The sequence below is a fragment of the Pocillopora damicornis genome, chromosome 14, assembly GCF_964200805.1.
Source record: "Pocillopora damicornis chromosome 14, jaPocDami1.2, whole genome shotgun sequence".
NCBI classification, from domain to species: domain Eukaryota; kingdom Metazoa; phylum Cnidaria; class Anthozoa; order Scleractinia; family Pocilloporidae; genus Pocillopora; species Pocillopora damicornis.
Genome location: NC_142683.1, coordinates 14,697,625 through 14,721,831, shown reverse-complemented (window position 1 = coordinate 14,721,831; position 24,207 = coordinate 14,697,625). Strand labels below are relative to the sequence as shown.

General features: G+C 37.6%; 2 protein-coding genes across 2 annotated transcripts; one reads left to right on the top strand and one right to left on the bottom strand.

The window, feature by feature from the left end:
• Positions 1–113: 113 nt before the first annotated feature.
• Positions 114–19,810, bottom strand: LOC113678507 (mitogen-activated protein kinase kinase kinase kinase 3). The gene is made up of 32 exons (XM_089193694.1): positions 19,464–19,810; positions 19,285–19,342; positions 17,819–17,909; positions 17,176–17,240; positions 16,753–16,808; positions 16,003–16,050; positions 15,739–15,781; positions 15,247–15,319; positions 14,733–14,784; positions 13,907–13,986; positions 13,700–13,762; positions 12,993–13,074; positions 12,439–12,582; positions 11,871–11,958; positions 11,499–11,554; positions 11,119–11,168; positions 10,899–10,974; positions 10,565–10,762; positions 9,703–9,765; positions 9,046–9,130; positions 8,761–8,843; positions 8,131–8,191; positions 7,773–7,851; positions 6,895–6,941; positions 6,169–6,272; positions 5,681–5,778; positions 4,987–5,060; positions 4,623–4,688; positions 3,528–3,620; positions 2,651–2,721; positions 2,248–2,303; positions 114–1,597 (listed from the first exon to the last, which is right to left on the bottom strand). Exons 1-32 carry the CDS (start codon positions 19,563–19,565, stop codon positions 1,507–1,509), a joined length of 2,496 nt encoding a protein of 831 aa, XP_089049820.1. The 5' UTR covers positions 19,566–19,810; the 3' UTR covers positions 114–1,506.
• Positions 19,811–19,860: 50 nt separating this feature from the next.
• Positions 19,861–23,459, top strand: LOC113678509 (cardiolipin-specific deacylase, mitochondrial). The gene is made up of 2 exons (XM_027195389.2): positions 19,861–20,640; positions 21,666–23,459. Exons 1-2 carry the CDS (start codon positions 19,936–19,938, stop codon positions 22,266–22,268), a joined length of 1,308 nt encoding a protein of 435 aa, XP_027051190.2. The 5' UTR covers positions 19,861–19,935; the 3' UTR covers positions 22,269–23,459.
• The last annotated feature ends 748 nt before the right edge of the window (positions 23,460–24,207 follow it).

Sequence of the window (24,207 nt, the reverse complement as noted above, 5' to 3'; positions counted from 1 at the left end):
GCTGGTTGCGGAGCTACATTAGGAACCTTTAGCAAACCACGACGGCGACGGCAACGAGGACGTGGCAAATGAGTCACTGTTCTAAGCAGAGAATTTCAAGACTATACGAAGAATTGTTTGAATTAAGAACACTGTATTTATTTTAGCTTTAAATTTAACCTGCCACTGCTATGTACAAATTACTGGTGAAGAAAAAACGTCCACTCTGAGTCATTGTTCGAAATATAGTCGCAATATTTATCGATATTATACTAAAAGCGACTTTAAAATTCTTTACATAACGCTAAAAAAAAAAGAAATTGAGTAGCGCACGAATTACTACGCCATTACATTTCCAGATGTTTGGTATTGTAATTAAAAATATCATCATTAAAGATATCAATTAATCCAAACATTGATCTGAAATTGAACATTTTTCTCTAAGAAAGTATTCTTTACAATTGTACATTCATTAAAAAAGTGAAAAAAATTGTTATCCCTCTTTGTGAAATTGTTAATGGTATAATAAACTGAAATTATCGTTTAGCTTTCTGATTGAGAAGCTTCATATTGTTGTAATCTGATGATTGCCCAATTAAGAGCAGCTTGAAGCAATTTTCGACTGAGCGTCCAGTGTAATTCACGATTGCTTCAGTTTCGCGATATTTCGCTCTGCATCGGGTCCAGAAAACACGCACCACGCACCAACACGCAATCAGATTCAAAACTAAAGCCGATGGCGACTTGGTCGCTCGCTTCTTCCCGGCATGCAATCGAAGAGCGCTCTACACTGTTGAAAAAATGTATATTTGAGAGAATACAACAACAGCTTAACAATAACGTAGATTGTTTGCACCAGAATTTACTAACATGGCGTGATAAGTACTCAGCGATAGGTTTTAAGATAAAAATGTTTTCTTTGATACAAAACTACTAATCAGATGCGAAGTTTTCCTTCTTGTTTAGCAAAATACTTTGCAAAGGAATCAAGTCCTACTGTAAAAACATTGACTTTTGTAGTGTGCATCTAAATATTTTACGATAACAAATACAATCGTTTCACTTAAAACAACATTAAAAAAATAGAAAAATTGTATTTTTTGTAAATAGTCTCTATACTGAGTGCTTCCGTCTCTGAGGAACTCTTCATGGTTTTTCGGTGTTTTTTCAATGCTAATTTCAAACTCTTAAGTTGGGCGCGATTTTTAGTAGGTACAATACAACAACTCATAATTTCTCAACCACTCTCATGTTTCGCGGGTTCGTCTAAAATCCTCTCAGAGTTTTCAGTTCATTAATAATTAAATAATGCCTCGAGGTTTTTTGTCTCTACATACGCCACGAAAAAACATAACTATTGGCGAACCCGTAATAAAAATTGCTTGCGACGTAAATGAATTCTAAAAAGTTTAACGTGAAATCTAGATTGGGGTAATTAAACACGAACTGCATGCTCCGCGCTCTGAAGGTGATTTGCCTCCCTCAGGGGTAGACACCGCATGTTTGAGCCTCTTCCTCCGGGGAAGACTACTTCTGTTGGTTGCGGTTGCTGGCCAGTATGTACAGATTGCACGGTGCATTAGGGTTGTCGGAAGGTTTACTCTCAACAACTGCAATGCTGTTTGGGAAATAAAATAACGAAATTAATCCTGTCTGACACAACTTGTACATTCAAAACCACACTTTGCCTTCCTTATTCTGTTGTCTTTTTCCTCTGTTTGCCAAAAGCTAAACCATAAACCTGTAAATGAGATTGCCTGAATGACTTTCTGCTGTCTAAGTGTATAAGTGACTGACTGAGGGACCCACGGACGAACAAACGAACTCACTTGTCATCTAATTCTCTTTCTGCCTCTCTGGCTGTCTGTCGGTCTGTCTGTCCGGCTGACTAGCTGTCTATCTATCTGTCTGTCTGTCTATCTATCGGTCTCTCTATCGGTCTGTCTTTCTGTCTGTCCATTTCTTTACCTGTCTAACGGTCTTTCTGTCTGTCGCCCTATCTATCGGTCTGTCTATCTGTCTGTCTATTGGTCTGTCTCTCTACCTGTCTAACGGCCTTTCTGTCTGTCTGCCTGTCTGCTGGTTAGTCTGTCGGTCTGTCTGTCTTTCTGTCTGTCTGTCTGTCTGCCGGTTTGTCCGTCGGTCTGTCTGTCTTTGTTTCGGTCTATTTATCTAGCTTCAGGTATGTCGACGCTCTGAGAGGGTTGTTAACACGAGCGAGATCAGACAGTGCACGGATCGAACTGGCCGTAAGTAATGCATTCCTACCTCTCGCATCCCAGCAGTCTAAACGTGCGTCGGGGATCGTTCATCTCGACATTAATCTTAAAGAAAAGGTAAGCATGGTGAACAATAACCAAACGATCAAACAAACAAGCAAGCAGTACTCTCTAAACACAACAGATCAATAACACTTGTGTCACTTTCAGTCAATTTTACAGTTCTGTGCTCTGTTGCCTGACTTTAGAATAGAGAGGAAACTAGTTCGCATGACAGCGAGGTTGGTATCATAACGAGGTGAACCGCAGCCTCGCTCCTGTTCAAAGGCTTAGCAACTAAGAACAAGACCCTAAAACGGACTGTTCCATTCCAAAAAGTTTCCCATGAAAAGCGTGTCGTCGACAATGGTTTCCATTGCTAACATGGACTTAATAACGTCCAATCCTTTTACCTTTCCACTGTGAAGACTTCTTCCCTGCAACCCATGCTCATGAAACGCTAGAACGCTACCTTGTAAACAGACTGAAAAATAACAACAACGACAACAGTGATTTACCTTAAACGTTTGCTCAATTACGATTTGATTGCACGTGTCTTCCCGCTCTTTACATTGGATACGTGCCTTTGCTTTCAGGTCTTATTGGTCAGTTGTGTTTTCTACGTTCGATCTGATTGGCCATTGCAATTGGCGCGGTGCCAAACACCAGGGCCCAGTTGTTCTTAGGCTGATTGGCACTAATCCAAGGTTAAATGTTAATCCGGGGTTCTTTAATTCTTTGTTCAAAAGCCCTTTTTGGATAATTTTCTCTGTTCGTATCGGAGCATCCGATCACCATATTGTAGACAACTTTCATTTTAAGCCTTCAGAATTAAAACCAGATTTCACACTAACCCTGGGTTATCTTAATCCAGCTTAGAACAACCAGGCTCAGGCCACCATGTCTAACAACATCGGACACAAAAAGAAACGCGGCTATCTTCTTCACAATAACCTTTCAACGTTTAACGTGGAAACTTGGACTTTCATCTGCTTTTTTTTTTAAATTATTATTATCACATTAACGAACAGATTTCATGCTGCCACGCGTCTGTTCAGTGATACATTACAGATGACGTCAAAATTTGGTAAGAACAAAAAAGTGTCACAGAAGGCAAAGTTGAGTGTGTCTCCGATATGTGTCACAGACCTACGGCAACATGGAATCTAGTTATTTTTTTTTCTGATGAAAAAGCAAAATGCCTATGCGTCTGACTTCCAATGGATCAAACGAAAGAACCAATCAAACTGCGTGTATGATTCAGCTTATCATAAAATTGAAAATACTTACCCACAGATTCTGGCTTGATATCAAAACGTATTTCTGACAATTGTCTTCTGAACTGTTTCGTTTTGCCTTCCAGATTGACAAACTTGACTATTTCTGTTCCCACAAGTTAAACGGAAGATAAAATTTTAGCTGACATCTAATAGGCCTAGCACTCAAAACTGGAACGACGACAAAGTACGTCGCGAATATTCGGTACTGACATTTTCAGAATCTAATTTTGGTAATTTTTGACAGATCGCTGGTCCCATTTACACAGCTAGGTAGAGAGCTAAGAAATGCCTTGCTCAGGAAAGACAAGGCTGCAATAAGGAAATCAGTCCTCGTTTCTAGAGGGTTAACTTTTCAATCATGTGCCAATAAATCAAGTGCAAAGCGGACCACTCTAACGAAAGCTGCAGCAATTTCATGAGGTGCTATTAATTACGAGGTACAAGGTGGCTCTCAATATTAAATCTGAAATCTGAGGAGAAAACCCTTGTGTGCCGCCATTCAAATGAGAGCTTCTGTGTAACACTTTCGTGTGGTATTGTTCATTATCCTGTACAAGGTTGGTCTTATTTCTAGGATTGCGGATGAAAATTAAGAGTGTAACCATTCAACAATACCACTATGCTGTTCTTTCATCTCTCGCTGTTTATTATCATCACTTTGCCGAGCATTGTGGCGCATTTCGCGGGTCAATTTGCTCGCATGCCCGCGTGATTGATCCGACTGGTTTGTTGTCATTTTTTTTTTTTCAGTTTCTTGTATTTTCTCAACGCCCTCCAAAGTGATAATAATATTAATGCAGTTTACGTTCTAAGGCATAAATATGTTTTGGGCCATTCTCAGAGCAACGTTACACAAGAACCACGCTGTACGGTATAATAAATAATAAAACGACTCTGAGTCGGGCCAAAAACATATCTATGCCTCTATCGTTTTGTTATGCTATACAAGGTGGTGCTAACTTGTGAGTCTGTGCGTGAGTGAAACCCTAGAGTGTAACCATTTATATGAAAGCTAGTGAGCAGTACTTTATTGTGGTACTGTTTGTTTTCCAAGTTTTACGCAAAAGTAATTCATACAATCATAGTTACAAAGCTGAAAGGATACTGTTGAATGAAACAAGAACTGTATCTTTTTCCAAGTGGTCCACACTATCCACTTCAATTTTTTTCCCTAAAATATTATACAAAATAGACGGTAAAACAAACAGTCAAAACAGTAAATGCAATTTAGGAGCGTTAATAACAATAATTATAACAATAATAATGGTAATAACAATTTGTAATGAAATAAATGGCTTCGTAGCTCAGTTGGTAGAAACGCTCAACTAGTATCTGGACATTTTCAGCCTTCTTTTCTGCAATTGCTAAAATTTTAGTCCAACTTTGGGGATCATTTCTTTGCTTGATAATGGTTACTGTAATAATAACAGTAATAAATTTTTTAGGAAAAACAGACAAGTTTTCCTTACCTTCAGGTAGTTCTGTGAACCAATTTGATAAGGAATTCAAATTCACGCATTCAAAGTGAAGGCTACCATCGGCCCTACCGAGAGAACAGGATAAAAAAAGTACCATTAACCCTTTCCACCCTAATATCAATATGCAAATTCTCCATACTGTTCTATATACATTTCCTAAGGTGCTGACAAGGAGAATTTGTTAAACAATCAAGAGCTTCTTTGGCTGGTAATCATTTCTTTATTCTCATGACCTTGATGCGCGATCCAGGGGCGATATTGTAAGGAGAAATTAGATGCTAGTCACCCTTAGGGGTTAAACAGAAAAATATCTCAGAAAAACAAGTTACCCCTTTCACAAATCAGCTTGATCGCACAGGTTTCACTGTATCATAGCGGAGCTCGCAGAGCGTAGCCCCATAATTATACAAGATGGTAGTAGCAACCCATCAAGCCGAAAAAATTTGGACGTACGACCGTACGACCGTATAAGATGCTACTTTTAACATGCGTGATCAACTGTACCGCGGGCACGCCAACGCCACGGCTTTGTCCAGTAGTCCAGTGGTCAGTGCACTAGGCTCCGAGTCGGACGACCCGGGTTTTAGTCCTGGTCGGGGCAAGGCGTTGTGCCCTTGAGACGTGCGGAAAAAAAATGCGAGCTCCGCTTCTAGGTTTGGCTAAATCTTTATATTACTTTACTTACAGTTCTCTCACTCCAACACATATCATGGGGTATTCCAGGTCTTGTTTCACAAGCGGTTCAAACAGTGGCGGGGGTGACGGAATATCCACATCATAGTACTGCCAACAGAAAAGAAAACATGAAGTAAGCGCTGAGGAGAAGCTACACTTCACTGTTGCTCTCGGACTTAGTTAGCCTGCGAGCAGGCAATCATTACATGCGCTGCAGGACGCGTGTTCCTCCGCTCGCAGGAAGATTTGAGACGAGTCGGGGAGAGGTTTGCTGGGGGTCTGGTTGATTAGTACCAGACCCCTTACAGACCTCTCGCCGGCTCGCGAAGAAGAGCTAATAAAAAGGACCTGCTCGCAATCTAGATCTAAGTTAACATTGATTCTCTAGAAACTCAATCCTCACTCTCGATTCTCTCAAACATCGAGCAACGATGTTGGATTCGAGTTTCAAGACATTCGGGCTCGTTTAAAAATCATCGAGGTCCACCGAATGATTACCTGCACTTTCATGAACCTTCCCCACGGCTCATACCACTGGTAGAGAAAGACACTCTTCTGCACCGCTACACAGAGGTACACCTGACTGTTGTACGGGTTATTTACTGTAAAAATAAAAATAATAAAAACAACAAGAAAAAGAAAAGATTAAGTTGAATTGTAAGGGAGCTATAAGCTTGAAAAAAATGGAATGTCACTGTGGGTCTGTTTAACAAATAGTGTCTACGTTTCCGTGCGTCTGATCAGAATTAAAATTAAACCCTAGACGACCTCAGAATGTGGTAAGACCAAAAGGGTGCCGCACGAGGTGCAGCCGAGTTTGCCCTTGCTTTTCTGACCACCTTCTGACGTCTTCTGTGATCTGTTACTATAAAAACAAACGGCAACATAGAAGCTATTTGTTTTATTAAAAAAAAAAAAGCCAACTGTTTTTCATGGTGGCGTCATCTCTGTGTCTGTGCTACTGAAGATCATAAGTAAGGTCACCGTGGTTATGTGAAAACGATCGATAATTGATCGATAAAGTCGCACGAATCTAATACGTCACAACCGTGTTTGAATACTATTACATTACACACCATCGACCAATGAGAGCGCACGCAGAATCACTTGTTTTTTGATAAAGTTATTAATTATCCAGTTGTGTAAGTGTACGTTATTTTCCGTTCCATTCGCCTAGCGCGACGAGTACCTATGGATGTAAAATTTAACACGAGAATAGCTTACCAATACAGCACTTGGAACAACCTCTTGTTTCGGAAATTCTGTTATTCCTTTTGGAGAGAGAATTAAAGAAATAAAAAATGAAAATAGTGTACCCAATGAAGAGCTCTACAACTAGCTAGTAACTTCAGATACGGTAAGACAGTTTCAATTTAATATTCACAAAACGTGACAGCTGAAATTGCGGGCTTTTATTGTATAGCATTGATTTTGAATACGAGGTTTTTTGCACATTACTGGCCTGAAAACGGGTATAGATTTTGATAGTGATGGCCTTAAATCGGACACGATTTTAACCCTATACACCCTAAAATCAATATGCATATTCTCCATTCTGTTCTCGAGACACTTCGTAAGGTTCCGACAAGGAGAATTTGTTTAACAATCAAGGGCTGCTTCAGTTAATGATCATTTCCTTTATTCTCATGACCTAAATGTTTGATACAAGGCTGATATTGTAGGGAGAAATTTGATACCAGGCACTCTTGGGCGTCAAAGAGTCAACAGATTCTCAAAACAGGTGTAACTAAAAGAAACAAGGCCTGAGACCAGATCCGGTTGTTTAAAGAGTGGATGACGCAATCCACGGGGTAATTCTCTGTCTGGTGGATAGCGCATTACTTTTTCGTCAATATTTATCAGCTTGATACCGATTTACCCTCAGGATACTGTTATCTACCCTTTGAAAATGGGTATTGAACATGATACGTCTTGGTCTGTATTAAAGTCAGAATTTGGAGAACTGGACAGCACATCCCCACTCAGATTTCTGGGGGGTAATCCTTCCCCTCCCCATCCCCCCCGGTTATCCTGACCCCCGATCCTCCCGGTCTCCGGGCCCCCAACCACCAGATTTCATATTTGTTACTCAGAAGCCCTACCTTGTGACTGTGGCAAAGAAAGCTTGCTGCCTATCGTGCAGTGTTTGCAGGCTGTGCATGTACACACAACTGGGAGATCCTGCAAATATACATGTCACATCAATTACCAACTGATCGACAGCTAACATCTCATAACCCTGTCTATTTAGTTTCCAGTACCCATGTGAAGAGAATAATGAAAATCATCTAGAGCAAGCACTGATTACATTTTGGACAAAGAGAGTTACACTGGATTTTCTTTTAAAGCTTTCAGGTCTGACACCAGATTTCACAGTAACCCTGGATTATCTTGACCCAGCTTTGAACAACCCGGCTCTTATCAGTTGGTGATAATAAGGGTTAGTTTGGGGAACATTACCTTGAAGTGACACCATCACGTTTTGGAAAACTGACAGCCACGTACATCTCTTAGCACAAATCTATGAAAAAAGGCAAGAAAACTGGCGAGTGAATTATAAAGATATGCATAATAAAAGGTTAATGATAATGATAATGATAACGATAAGGAATTTATAGAGCGCTAAAACTATAAACAATATTCAGAAGCGCTTTACGTAAGTTAAAGTTTTACACAAATTAAAAATAATAAAATATTCTAAGGCAATAAACATTAGAACTATTGAAACAAACTAAAAGCTTTCCTAAATAGAAATGTTTTAAGTTGCTTTTTAAAAATGGTGAGGCTACTACTTGTTCTTATAGTTAATGGCAGTGAGGGTTTGGGAGCTGAGGTGAGTTAACCCTTTCACTCCCAAGATCTTATTAGTAATTCTCCTTACTATCTGCCATACAATTCTTATGATGTTAGTTCAGAGAATTTGGTATTGGATCAACTAATGATCCTGTAATTGATATTCTTCTCTATTCTCATCACCTGCCTGCTTGATATTGTATTGATATTGTAAGGAGAAATTCTGTCCTGGTCACTTATGGGAGTTTAAGGGTTAATGTAATTTCTTATACAAGTTGAGAATAGCCATGGTTCTACCTGTTCCATTTCTGCTTCATGTAATTGTTCACTGAAGTTCAGAGAATAAACACCTTCCTCTGCTCCAACAATGATGTGTCTCTCTATGAAAAAAATTCAACAAAGATGCTATTAAAAGAAAGGTAAAGCTAAAAGTATGTTAAAACCCTGTCATCGCAAAATTTCATGTTCTTCCAAAATGCAGACTTGGACGATCACATAAATTTTTGGAAGCATAGCATGAAACCATCTGCCAAATATCAATAAAAATAACGGTAAAAACAATCAGAATAATTTCTGTCTCACCTCCTGTGCTAGGATTTACCCAAAGCCCAGTACAATAGATATGAAGTGGACACTCATTAAAGATCTTGGAAAAGCATGTTGTAATCTGCAGAGCAAAAATAAATGGGTAATTAAAATGAGCTCTTTCAGGGGGGTAGCCAGTGTTCTTCAAGGGGGGGCCCCAAAAAAAAATATGTCAAAGAGAGGGTACTCACCAGATTGATATGACAACCTCCATGCTGTGTTTTGCCCAAAAGAAGGTTTAAAAAAAAGGGGGGGTCCACGAGCACCCCAGGACCCCCCTGGCTATGTCCCTGTCTTGTGACAGCAGGCTTCCCTCCCCCCTGAGAATTTCTTATTGTGATTACTATCTTACCCACAAAATTTACCAGAAAGTCTCTGACCCATGAGAACAACCCACCACACCTTAGTTAAGCATTTGATGCACCCACCTCTTCCCCCCCCCCTTCCTTGCAAAGAGGAGTAAACACTTCTCTGTCTCTACTACAAAGGAGTAACCTTTTGGGTTCCCTCTGAATAATGAACAAGTTGGAGGAAAAATAATGGGGGGGGGGGGGGTGATGCTTCTTTGCAATCAATTCCTTCCTATAATCAAGAGAGACTGTTCAGGAAGATTCCTTGAGACCACATAACACAGAAACAAAATTTAACACTCACAGAAGGTTTCTTGCCAGAAGAGAGTCTTCCTGGGTCTGATACTCTGGCTCCAACTGGAGGTTTCTGCAAATCAGCAACATGCATCACTGGGACATCTTTTAAGAACATTAGGTTTTCAGCATTATTGTTTTTTTCCCTACACTGGACACTTACAAGTCTTCTTTTAGAACATTATATCAATCAATTGTTGAATTGGAATAAATTACTGGCCATGTTTCATTTACTTTGCAGTAACATGTTGAGGACTGCATGAATGAAATCGTTACACAGGTCCTTTATTTTCAGTAAGAACATATAAAAGAATTATCTTTTGACACAAGGGGTGGGTAATTCACAGCTAATTAAATCTTAAATGTAGTCTGCAGGACCCTGGTCATGTATGATTATTGTATGAGTATCAATAGTAAAAGATCTTTTCTCATTCAGTGGTAGTGCATTGGAGCACCAATTCCAAACATGCAAGGTTCTATTCCTTGCACAGAACTCAGTTTCCTCTTTGACCATTGCTTACCACAATATGAATAAATAGGTGTTAGCTTGAGTTGACAAGGAACCACGAGTGCATTCTTTATGCCAAATGTATCCCCAAATCCTCAGGTAAATGGCCCTTTCATAGGGTGTCTCTCATTTCCTATGTCATTTGCATTTCCTCTGTTGTTTGTATTTCTTACACTATTCCTAAGTTATTTCCAATCTTGTCATTAGTTGTTCCATTCTCAATGTACCATATTTGTTCACTTTATTTACAAGACCATTGGCAACGATGTTTAAGTAGAGGAGTTTGATTGAGTCACTAAGAATTAAACTTGTCATAAATATATTGCTGGTGCATTGGTAAAAACCACATTTGAGTACAACTAACCGGTGGGGGAATACTTGGTGGAGGGACTCTGCTGCTAGGCACTTCTATATCAGAGTATTTTCTTGGCTTTGGTTGAGATGATCGTTGGCCCCCCTCTTGTGCACTTACTACTCTTGACAGCTTTAGATGTACTGGCTTTGGAGGTGGAACTGGTTTCATGCTAGGCTGTGGCACTTGGTAATGAGAATTCCTGTTTAACTGTTGGGAGGAAACAAGGAATTAATTACAGAAACAAAATTATGAGATTACTGACAGGCTACTTGAATCTATGGCATTCACTTGACAAGATGTTACAAGAGAAGATCACACTGAAGCATGTTGAAGAAGATCAAACCTTAGGAGGTAAGGGTGGGGGCTCATCATCACCCTGGTCTTCACAAAGAACTTTCATTGTCCCACTGTCTTCACCACTGAAATAATGAGAGTACTGTTATGTCATCTTATTTCTATCAAATATGACTAAAAGTGACACCAAGTACATGTAATAACATTACTGTCACCAATCTGCGCAAAAGACTTCATGTCAGTTGGCTTCACTAGTATAATAGTCTTACTTGTCCATGCTTATTTCTCCATTTTGTACTCCTGATGATCCATTCTCTGCCTATTGAAGTAGGTAATAAAAGAAAGAGATAAGAATGATATATTATGACCCTTAACTGAGTTTTAGATCATAATGAATCCAACTCCCAACCCCTCTTCTTTGTGGGAGATGCAGTGGTCCAATGGTTGGCAAGGTGACCTCCAGTTTGATGGGTTTGGGTCCAAGACTTTGACAGGTCATTTTGCTGTGCTTCTCTCCATCCAGGAGTATATCAAATGGGTACAGGTAAACTGGAAAATATTGTTCCAACAAAATACAAAAAAGACTGCAAATCCCTAAAATAAAACTCGTGCCATATTTTCAAGCAATACAGTGGGATGACTTTTTTACCTGATGTTGTGGTCTTGTTTCTCTGCTTACCATTGGCTCCACTTGCACTCCATCTACTGCATGTAAAAAAAAAAAATCCCCATAAAATAAGAGTTTTCACTTGAAACACTTGACACACCTACTGGGCATCATACCAGGGGAACATCAAGGAATTTTTTATGAAAGGGGGGGGGGTGGGTGGGGTGAGGAAGAAATTGGATTCCACAAACAAGGATTTTTTTCTTTAAATGTTTCTAATGGACATTTTTAAGGACAAGATTAACTGTAACTTAAGTGGCAGGTATATTTTGCAAATTTGTGTTTAGAGTAGGTATCGCTTGAAATCTACTGTGATTAACAGTAGATTTAATTGAAGTTGTATAGCGCACTTACATTTTCCTTGAGATCCTGATATGCTGCTTCTTTCTAGATTTTTCTCAGGTATTTTCCTGGATCTAATTCTTGTAAGAACTTGGACATTCTGCAACATAATCAAAGTTTATCCACTAAACATTGCAGAATCAACTCCACATGCAAAATACAAGCAACAATTTAATTGTCATGTGACTTGAACGGCCTTGCACACGCTGGAAAAACCATGTAAGTTTGATGGCCACACACAATGTCTAAAGCAGGGCTTGAAAAAGCTCCACAGCTCAATAAATGATGCCACAAGAAGCTTAATGGAAAAATGCACGGGATATAGGAAACCAGGGTTGTTGTTAAGCCCCTGCTGCAAGTCAAATTCACCGCATGAGATACAGGCAATCACCAGCTGTATTTTTGGCCAGCAGTCGTTCGAAAAAAGTGCAACAGGCATCTGAGGTTGTGTGCTTACAATTGTTCAATAACAAACTGTATCTTTGCACTGCTTCACTTGAAATTTCAGCTGGCAGCCTACTTTCTTTAGTACAACTCTGGGAAAAAGCAGCAGTCACATGACAAATCTTAATAATCTTACCTCATCAACTGGAGCAGCATCATCTTCATCATCATCATCATCACCTGGTCCTGCAATATTCCCCTTATCTCCTTTTTTCCTCTTGTATGTGTCTAACAAGTCCTGTATAACTGCTCTGGTGTAACCATGGCCACAAAATGGATGCTGTAACAGAAAAGTTATGTAAGATTCATGACAGAGAAAAGTGATCAAAAAACCAAAAAACATTTTGGAAAAATTGACTCCGTTACAACTGGAACAACTAGTTCATTTTCCACACAACTTGGAGCAAATTTCCCCATTGATAATGTACAAATTTGGTGCATACACTTTTTCCGTCAGAGATCTCTTTGAGACCAAGCATCAATTTTAAGAACTCTTGCGATAAACCTGCCAACTAAGCTTGCTAGACTGAATTCAGCTGGAAAATCAAAAGCATTTTCAAGCTTGCAATCATTTCTTTAATTCTTGAGTGAGGATTCAGCAGTGAAACCTTGGTGAGAAGTTTGATGCTAGACAAGTTAGCCACAGGGATTAAAGCAATAAATAAAAACTTTGGAATAAAGTGCACTTACTGTTAACAATCTGTCTGCAGTGGGTCTCTTCTTTGGATTTTTCTGTAGTGCTGTCTTTAGAAAACTATGAAGTTCTGGGGACCTAGAAAAAATTAAATGTGAAAATTTTTTTTAAATTGTCAATGGACAATGGTGATGTCTGATTGTTCAGATGAGAGTAATAAATGGCCATGAACAAGATAAGAAGAATCATGGGAGGAGAGTGAAATTGGTAAGAAGAGTAGAAGGATAAGGAATGACAAGAATTTTATGGCTGTGAGAGGACAAGTGAATTAATGCAAAATATGTAGTCTGATTGCTGAGGAAAGAAAAAAGTGAGGTCATGTCAAATATGTAGTCTGATTGCTAAGGAAAGAAAAAAGTGAGGTCATGCCAATTATGTAGTCTGATTGCTAAAGAGAGAGTAGTCCTTGCCCTGATGAGGACTGCTGTCCATAGCAGTGTCTGACATTTTGACAAACTGTGGAGACCTCACCAAGAGTCAAAAGGGAAGTTGTTTGTCAGTAAAGTGTTATGAGTCTATTTTATAAAAACAGACAGGGCAGTTTTGTCATGATACTATAGAATGTGACATATTGGCAATATTCCCACAATCTTTTCAACCTGTGGACATGCCTACTTGTATTAGACATGGATATCAGCAAAGAAGGTTGTCAGCACTAGTATCCTTGTCACTGCATGAAAAAGTTCATAATAGCAATACTGACCATTTGTCCTTGTCTTTTAAAGTAGGTGGTACAAAACTTCTTTTTCCAATGTAATATAATGCCCTTCAAAATGAAAGAAATAAAAAAAAAATGTTTTACTAACAGCTCCCAGTTGGCTTGTGGGCTCAGCTAGTAGCTAAGAGCACTGCACTGGTATTGCAGAGGTCATGAGTTCAAATCAAATGCAAGGAAGAGTTTTGAACTCACCTCATGGGATGTAAGTCAAACATGGGAGGTTGAAGCTCTGCCATTTCAATGGCTGTTATGCCAACTGCCCAAATATCACACTAATAATAAAACAAATAATTGTTAAGGAGTATTGGTAATTAAGTTAAATCTCATTGTGTTGCTATCATGTACAGTAAACATCTGAAAGTTTTGGTGGTTCAAAGGAGCATTTGGTGTTTTTGTTTTGGCCAAGGAAATGGACAGTTCTCAGGCTGCTGGAATTCTTAGGCTAATTTTAATGGTTAAGCTATTTTTTATTTAAATGTGAAGAATATTCTCCCATTACTTTACACAATTCTCCTATTACTCCATTTCTTAACGAAAATCCTACATCATTCTTAGCTATAATATCTACACTGCAAGTCTAGAGTTTTGCACAGTTGAAGAAAATGACATACAGTCAAGACACTACACCTAACCAATGAACCATTTCAAAACATGAACATGTGAACATGAAATGGAAAAATTAAATTTAAACAAAAAAGTTTTGGACATTAAATAGCATGTTTTCATTATTCTAGTGTTGAGAATTCACATAAGGTTAGAAAGACAGGGCATGAAAAACAAATTTGAGCAGAGAATGTCTTACTCTAGGAAGCTTGTAACAAAAAGAATGATTGTCACCCTTTCAAAAATTATGAATGTTACATGACTTTTTGTATGAGACACATTTTCATCCCTTGACCATTGCAATTAAATTTTTTGTTTCCCATTGTCAGACTGACTCTAATAAGTTAGACGGAGATGGAATAACAAGGAAAAGGAAATATGAATACAAGAGTTTCTATACTGTGACCATACGTACCTTTAAGTCATACCCTCCCAGTCGCTCTACAGCTGCCATTTCTGGTGCCATCCTGTTATAAAGAAGAAATCTGTCATGTAATAATGATCACAAATGTACAGTATGCCGCAAAATTTTAACTTTTTTCCTTATATCCAACATGGGGATTTTCCTGAGGTTTTCCAAGCATTTAACAGTTTTGTACCAGCCTCCAAAAAAGGACTGTTCACATACCACAAAGATTTAATTTGAATTTATCAATAGCATATTCCCTAACACAAATAGACAAATTGCGATCTAGCAAGTTTATGACCCTTTCACTCCCAAGATCTGATTGTAAATTCTCCCCTTTAGCTACCTCTTATTCCCTTGTAAATAAGTTATAAGAATTTGGTGTTAGATCAAGATAACAGCTTATACCTGATAAGTTGAGTATTCTCATCACCTGTTTGCTGGAGAATGTATAGACAATGAAGGGAGAAGTTACATGTTAATCACTTCTAGGTGTTAAAAGATTAAGGACCAAAAAACTCACCAGTAAGGAGTTCCTATAAATGACTTTCTTTTTGTCATGGTCTCTGATATCCGGGCAGCAATGCCAAAATCAGCTATTAACAAAAAGAAATTTAATGTAAGCACAATGTTTTTACTTGAAAATTATATTAACCTTAACTCCCAAGATCTGATTGTGAATTCTCCCATCTACCTGCTACACATTTCCTTGTAAGTAAGTTACGAGAATTTGATGTTAGATCAAGGTAACAACTTCTACCTGATAAGTTTATCTGATTGTGAATTCTCCCATCTACCTGCTTCACATTTCCTTGTACATAAGTTATGAGAATTTGATGTTAGATCAAGGTAGCAACTTCTACCTGATAACTTTAAGTATTCTCATTTACCTGTTTGCTGGAAAATGTATGGACATTGTGGAGAGGAATTAGTTTTAAATCACTTCTGGGAGTCAAAGGGTTAACATGTGGAAGCTACACTGTATAAACAACGACAAGACCTGATATCAGCTCACCTAACTTGATGTTGCCTTGTGCTGTCAACAGGATGTTTGCACCCTGAGAAAAATTTTCAGGTAATGTAGATAAATATTACATAATAAATAAATTATTTGTAATATAGCCCCTTCCCCCACAAAAAGAAAAAATACAAACCAAAAAATCAAACAAACAAACAAATGACATCCATCTCATTTTTGGATAAAAGAAGATTATGCCCTGTTTCTTTTCTGTTGACGGAGTTTCTTTTCTTTTTATTCATGACAGTGTGTGGTATCTACCTTGATATCACGGTGCATTAAGTTCTTCTCATGGAGGTAGGCAAGACCCTGTGGTACAGAGAAAGAGAGATTTTTAACCCTTTACACCCTAACATCAGTATGCAAATTCTCCATTCTGTTCTCTACACATTTCCTAAGATACAGATAGGGAGAACTTATTTAACAATCAAGATTTTCTTTGGTTGGTGATCATTTCCTTTATTCTTGCGACCTTTATATGTGATTCAGGGGTAATACTGTTGGAAGAAATTCAATGTTAATCACTCTTAAGGGTCATGTTAAATCCATAAGTCAGTTCCCATGTTCTCCATACTGTTTTCTTTATATTTCTTGCAGTACCAACGAGGAGAATTTGTTTTACAATCAAGAGTTCCTTCATTGGTGATCATTTCCTTTTATTCTTATAATTCAAATGTTTTATTTAAGGCTGACACTGTAAGGAGAAGTAAGATATTGATCACTCTTAGCCCTATACCTCCCATGAGTGACTAGGAGAGAATTTCTCCTTACAATATCAATGCAATATCAAGCATAGAAGTGATGAGAATCAAGTAAAATATCAATTAGGGGATTATTGGTTGATCCAATACCAAATTCTCCAAGTTGACATCATAATAATAATATGGCAGACAGTAAGGAGAATTACTAATGAGATCTTGGTAGTTAAAGGGTCAAATGTTCAAGAGGTCAGGGGTGCTTCTTTCCAGGGCCTTGTGTGCATGACCGAAATAAATTGGAGAAACAACCTACCTTCAGAGTTTCAACACTAATAAAAGAAATCTGAGGTTCACTGCATGGTCCAGTAACTGAATGGAAAATAAAACAAATAATAACTATTAATAATTTTTTACAGTTACGATTCCAGTGAGGAGGAAATATTAGGTTTTTTTTTTTCAGGGCAACTTGTCTGACACCAACATTCTGGCAACAACAAGATTGTGCATATATGTTGCTAATCGGTAAATGGTATATACAATTTAGTTGTTTTGAAATATTTCTTAGCTTACTTAAACTGTGGTGGAAAGTCTGTATTTTCTGGAACAAAGCATGTACACCCTTATTACAAATTCCTGTGTCTGCTCCTGATTAAAATATGATTTTTCAGTCAAGAAAAAGAAGCCAAGTGCAACTGATAGGTACATGACTTGAAAGTAAATTCATAATTATACTGACCACAATAAATGTCCTGTGCAGATCCTGCCCCACAGAACTCCATTGCTATCCATAGCTTGTCTCTCCTAGAAACACAAAAAGGGTCATTTCACAATATTGCACTGCACAACCTTAATGTGCATAATTTCACACAAATACTTTCCAATTTGAAGAAACTCTTGATCGGATCTTTGACACTAGGCTACCACTTTGCAAAGCTGAATATCAGAAGTGAAAAACTTCTATACCCTGAAAATGTGTTTGGCCCATCTAAGTTTAACCCTTTGACTCCCAGATGTGATCAACATGAAACTTTTCCTTGTAATATCCATACTCTATTCAGCAAAAAGATAATGACAATATTCAAACTTATCAGGTAGAAGCTGCTATCCTGATCTAGCACCAAGTTCTCATAACTAATTTACAAAGAAATGTTGAGCAGCTAGAGGGGAGAATTAACAATTGGTTCTTACTATTGATATCAACATTTTCTGTACTATGCTCTACACATTTCTTAAAGTGCTGACAAGGAGAATTTGTTTAACAATCAAGAGCTTCTTTAGTCGCTGATCATTTCTTTTATTCTCCTTACCTTAATACTTGATTCAGGGGTGATATTGTGAGGAGAAATTAGATGCTAGTCACTCTTAATTTCTATATATACCTGAGATAGCTGCCTATGTACTGAATGATATTTGGATGCTGACAGTTTTGCATCATGGCAATTTCTTGCTGAATCAGTTCAAAATCATCACCTGGAAAAATCAGAACAAAAAAAATTCACTTTGATGACTTCCATTGTACGTAAGAATTTTTCAAAATTGTAAAGTTTTATCAAGAACAGTCTATCTTGTCCAGCTTGCAGAGAAACAAACGGAGGTCAAATGACAAATGCTTATCAGTTTAAAAGTTAGCCCACGACAGGAAAATATTTTTTCTTCCAGGCATGATCTGTGGAACTTGTGCTCAAGCCAAATATTGTTCTGCCCAGCTCTCACATTAAGTCAGTGAGTACATGTATTCTTTAACAGGAGAAGCATAAAGAAATTATTTAATATTTCTTAAACCTACCTTTGGTTCCCGTTAATCAGGTGCCCCCCCCCCCCCTCTACAAGAATTGCAATTGTAAAAAATTGGATGTGCAAATATCAAAGTTGCAAACATGAAACAGGGAATGAGCAAAAATTGTGACACAATCTTAACTTACATAGTTGATAATGATTTTAAATCATTTGTGCATATGATGATTTTTCTCACCTATTTCAGCAATTTTCAAGTATAAAAATGAATTAATTTATACAAATAATAACAACCTCTTCCATCCCGGGAGGTTTCCCTTCTGAAATTCCTCAACGTGACTGAAGATATTAGCCAAGTTTAGTAGCATACATGGAATTTCATTTGAAACATTTGCATGAAATCTACTTCTCAAAGTAAAAAAAGTCTAAGGAGAAATCGATATTAATATCAAAAATTTATATTGCCCTCATTTAAGAGCTTTGCAATAATTTTAGTCTCAATCATAAGCTATAAACAATCCTCCATCTTCATCACTTTAGAATACTTTCTCTGAAGTAGGAATTATGTTTGAATTACAGTGTGGCGACATCAAAATAAAACGCCTTTATATAAATGGCTTTTTAATCTCTAGAACGCCACTTAATCTGCATGTGTAAAATAATTCTAAATAATCAAAGTAACATTTGCTGTTTTGTTTTTGCAAACGAGATGGAAATTAATATTGATTTCACAATTGCATGATGTGAAAAATTTGCATCATTAAAGGTCAGGAACGTAAACGTACAATAAAACATCAGAGGAAACAAATCCATTTTACGATCAGTTGCAAGAACAGCGACTTAAACATGATGGAAATGCAATCTGTGAGGACGATGTCATGATTCGAGAGACTGGTAAACCATCCAAAGGAACAAATTAGGTGACATATGACATTTGCTCGAAGTCGAAATTGAATCCCCCTTCAAAAACTGAAATAAGGGATTACTTTAAGACTGTATATAATAAATTGTAAGAAGCCTATTCTGTCTGGTTTTAACACCCACCTTCTTAATACTGGAATCGTAGACATTATTTCAATTCAGGAAGAGTCATAAATCAGAGATTTCTTACCTGGTTCGACTTTTACAACTTTCACTGCAGCCAGTTCCCCTGTAGAGATGACTCTGGCCTAGAGAGAAAGTTTTCATTGCGATCAGTGAAATTGTACGGCCGAACTTTACCCGTGGCTGAAATATTGAAGATTAAGCCAATCAACCGTTTTAGAGAAAATAAATCAGGCGATTCCGAACCTTAAAAACGTCTCCATATGTTCCACCTCCAACTTTTTCGATCAAATCGAACACCTTCTCGGGATTTCCGCGAGAGATGTTGGCACGAAGCGGAACGCTCATGGTGTTTTGTTTGTCTAATGCTTCGCCAAGTTCACTGAAAACATCACGTCCACTCCTATATTGATTCACCAGGAGCGCTGAAAGCGGTTAAACCATCGTCAAGTCTACGAAAATCGTGAATTCTACGGAAGAGAAGTGTCGAATCAATTGCTCATATCCGCTTCACATACCCACTGCATTCCTTCAGGAAAACGAGTAATTCCGGGAACTGAGCCGAGTAGTTATCGACGGAAAACTAACACCACGAGTAATTTACGACTACATATCGTTATTATTGTAACGCCATATACAGGCTTGGCTACTCAGCTATCAATACCGCAATTTTTCATCCATGCATCGATACTGTTAGTTAAAAACTTCTCCTCTCTAGATGTGTTTTGCAAGCAAAATTGATGTAATTTACCGCCGATTAATATTATCTTCGTTTTTCTCAAAAGGATGGGGAGATATAAACGTCTATGAACGCCTTCTCGAAGCTCGCAAGACCGTTACTGACAGAGAAAAATGCCACAAACTGATTTCTTCAAGCTATCCGGTTGAATTGAACAAATCATGGACGAAAGAATCATTTTACATCGCCGAAGGACACTTCACGTCACCTCTGGCCAGGTACTTTCCCGATCTGTTACCCAAAGAAAGTGAAAAAGCCCACTTTCAGGTCATTATACCCAAAAAATGGCCACGAAATGGACACAAACCGGCGTGTCTACATCTCGCGGGCACTGGTGACCACTACTTTTGGCGAAGAAGAAACCTTACGGCCAAACCTTTGGCGAAGCAATATGGTATTGCGTCTTTGCTGTTGGAAAATCCGTTTTACGGCATGAGAAAACCGAAAAATCAACTTCGATCCAGCCTCCTGCATGTGGTAGATTTGTTTGTCATGGGAGCAGCATTGATTTTAGAGTCACTTGTTCTCTTGAAGTGGTGTGAACAGCAGGGCTATGGACCACTGGGAATAACAGGGATTTCCATGGGTGGACACATGGCTTCACTTGCATGTACTGCCTGGAATAAACCACTTGCTATTGTGCCTTGTCTCTCTTGGAGTACGGCATCTTGTGTCTTTACTGAGGTAATTTATAAAGAATTATTATGAAGAATTATTTGATCATCTTCGGTGATTCATTTGTATTTGCTTCATCTTTAAGCCTGGATTTGTCAGAAAATTCCAGACCATTGGCAAATTTGCTGTTTCCATACTGTCCCAGATTTTTACAACAAATGAGATCTCAAATTGGTTGTAAAAGGTCCCCTGACTGTTTACGATGGTTGGCGACAAATTGGGAAAATCTTGAACATATTTTTTCCTGACATGTCCCAGCTTTCTGCCATGATCAGCAATCATTTGAGATTCATGAAAACTTCAATTTTCATTTTTGGAGGTGTTGGCCATAGACCAGACCAACACTCAGGGTCTTTGAATAACTGAGGAGAAATGGTTAGGCATTCTAGTCTTCTTAGATAAGGACAGCAAGCTACAGGCCATCTTCTTTATACTAGTTAGCAGGAGGTGCTAAAAAATCCTAATTCTTTCAAAGAGTTGGGAAGTAAAGTATGTGGTCTGGCCTTGTTTACAAAATTGAGGGCATCTGCTATATTCTTTTGTAGAAGAAATTGTAAACTGCAGAACACAGTCTGGTTAAAGTCCCCAGCAAAGTGTTGTTAACCCTTTAACTCCCATGAGTGACCAAGAGAGAATTTCTCCTTAGAGTGTCGATGCATTATCAAGCAGACAAGGGATGAGAATAAAGAAAAATAGCAATCAGGGGAGTTTTAGCCGATCGGATACCAAATTCTCCAAACGAACACTATAAGAATTATATGACAGATAGTAAGGAGAATTAATGTGGAGATCTTGGGAGTGAAAGGGTTATGGGCATTAGGGCATTCATGCCATGAAGAAGGTGCTTTATAAATGCATGAATATTACTGGTATTTAATGTGAAGGTCATGGGAACAAAGGAAATTATTACCAATTTAAGAACCTCCTGATTGTTCAACAAATTCTCCTTGTCAGCACCTCAGGAAATGTATAGAGAACAGTGTGAGGAACGTGTATACTGAAAATAGCCTTTTTTTTATGTCCTGGATTTTTAGGGTGTGATGAGTCGTGCATGTTCATGGGATACATTAGAGAAACAGCTTTCATGTGAAGACTACAGGAACAGTTTGTTAGATTACATCCCTCTTAGTGGAAATGTATTCACCAAATTTGATGCTGATGATTTAAGCAAAAGCTCTGTGAATGGTTATAGCGATATGAACTCACTATCCCAATCTTTGATGGAACAGAAGGGGAAAAATCTGGATAACAGTGAAATTCAGACACTCTTTCTGAAACAAGAGGATATCTTCAATGGCTTGAAAACCAACATTTTTGAGAACCTGCCATCAATCTTAAGAAACATCAATCTCAAGGAAGGTTTACCTGCCAAACAATCAACTTTAGATTTTATGAATTACGTTATGGATGAAGAAACACATTTAAGGAATTTTCCTCCACCTGTCGATCCAAGTCTGGTTCATTTTGTGGTAGCTAAAAACGATGCTTATATTCCACGCAACAATCAGACAAGTCCTTCTGACATCTGGCCTGGGTGCACTGTGGAATATATAGACAGTGGTCATGTAGGAGGATCACTGAAACATCAGGATGTATTTAGAAGAGTAATTTGGGATACTTTAAGAAAACTCTCATGATGATTTGTATTGGACCACAATTATGGTTTTTTTTCTTCTCTCTATTGAGTAAAATCGTATTTAAAATTTCATAGCAAATTCAATGGTTATGAATTGTATACAGTATTATTTAACTCTTGGCACCAGTTGAATTCACCATAATGGGTACTGTGTTTCTACATTGGGCTCTTTTGGGCAAGTTTACGTGTTGAACCTTTCACTCTGAAGATCTCATTAGTGCATGCAAATTCCACTTACTGTATACCATATAATTCTCATGATGTTAGCTTGGAGGATTTGTTATTGGATCAACTAATAATCCTCTGGTTGATATTGTAGTGATGTTGTGAAGAGAAATTATATCTTGCTCACCCATGGGAGTAACAGGGTCAATAATACAATATGTGGTAGAGAAAGATAATATTTGCTGACAGAAAATAATAACATTAATGTTACAGTGATAATATTACTTAGCAATTATTAAGGAAAATGTCTTCTTTTTTGAGGCAGGCAAAGAAGCCATCATCCAGATATCTCTTACTTTTATAATGCATGGGTAATCATAGGTGTGGTTGAATTACAGATGGGGCAAGGTTATGGATTTAGTACATTCCCATGGTCCTCATTTGAAAGGAATTCAGTTTTGTGTGGCCAAGGTTCTTTTATTTTGAAAAATTTCAAGAAATGTGTTTCTATAGGATGATAGCTTGTTATTGATGAAATTCAAATTACCATGTGATTTGAACTGTTTCTCTATGAATTTTATTGTCTTTTACCACAATTAAGACTCTGGTATCTATCTTAGAATCTTAGGAGTGACAAGGATCTAATTTGTTGTTACAATATCACCCCTGAATCACACATTAATAGCAGGAGAGTAAAGGAAATGATCACCAACTAATTAAAGAGGATCTTGATTCTTAAACAATTTCTCCTTGTCAGCACCTAAGGAAATGTAGAAAAAACGTTTTGAAGAATTAGCCTTTTTTTGGTACATTGATTTCTCTGGTTTTTAATGCAATTCTTGGCTTTGAAAATTTTTATTACAAGGTTTCATGTAAGTGTTGTGGAAAACCAGCTATCCCACATGTCAGATTTGGAGCTTTCTCAGATTAATAGGGAAACATTTTAAATAACGTGAATTTCTGTAACTTGAGTAAATTTTAGTTATCTTTAATCATCAGTGTGTGAAATAAAAATGAATCAGAATGATAAGATCTGTTTTTCAAATAATTAGCATGATATCATTATGCTATTGATTTGTAATCTAACACTATTATTACCATTTAAGGGATGATTGAGCTAAATTATTGAACATTATCATTGACAACACTAAAAGTGCATTAAGTACCTGGTATGTTTATTGAAAACAAATTTATCTAATGCCCTTTCACCTTATTTGGACATGTTAACCATTCCATAGATTCAGTTAATATAAAATCATGCTGACAGTCACAAGATCAAAGATAACATCAAAAGTTATTCTGTTGAATGAATTTTTCCTATATAGGGTAAGATTTTTAGAGCCTGATGTTAAGTCACAGAATGGGCATCAAGATTCAAAAACACAATTCATGTGCATCAGTGATAAAAGAAAACAGACAGATTTTAGCATGAAGTCCATATTTTTAGATAGATTTAATTGACTGATCTGACTCATCATGCTTAGTGGAGCAAATCAAATGACGTTGTGCCTTATCTATGCAAACTCAGTCATGTGTTTGTTTATATGTCTGAAATATTTTACAATTCAATTGCCATCTACCAGGGTATATCTTTTCTCCCTCTTACCTATATTATTCATGAAGCATTTTCAAGCTCACTGCATCAAATATTTGAAGGTTTATAATCATTGAACATGGTCCTTAATTTTCCAGCCATATCAGTTGTAAATGTAGTATATGGAACAGATATTTAGCATGCATGTTTCACAAAATTGAGTTTTAAAGAGAGGACAACA

Excerpts from the sequence above, each read along its gene's own strand:
- LOC113678509 (XM_027195389.2), top strand. The coding sequence starts at position 19,936 with ATGTGTTTTGCAAGCAAAATTGATGTAATTTACCGCCGATTAATATTA. Across the intron at positions 20,641-21,665 it reads CATCTTGTGTCTTTACTGAG|GGTGTGATGAGTCGTGCATG; the intron begins GTAATTTATAAA and ends CTGGATTTTTAG.
- LOC113678507 (XM_089193694.1), bottom strand. The coding sequence starts at position 19,565 with ATGAGCGTTCCGCTTCGTGCCAACATCTCTCGCGGAAATCCCGAGAAG. Across the intron at positions 16,051-16,752 it reads TTAGTGTTGAAACTCTGAAG|GGTCTTGCCTACCTCCATGA; the intron begins GTAGGTTGTTTC and ends TCTGTACCACAG. Across the intron at positions 15,782-16,002 it reads TAATGCACCGTGATATCAAG|GGTGCAAACATCCTGTTGAC; the intron begins GTAGATACCACA and ends AATTTTTCTCAG.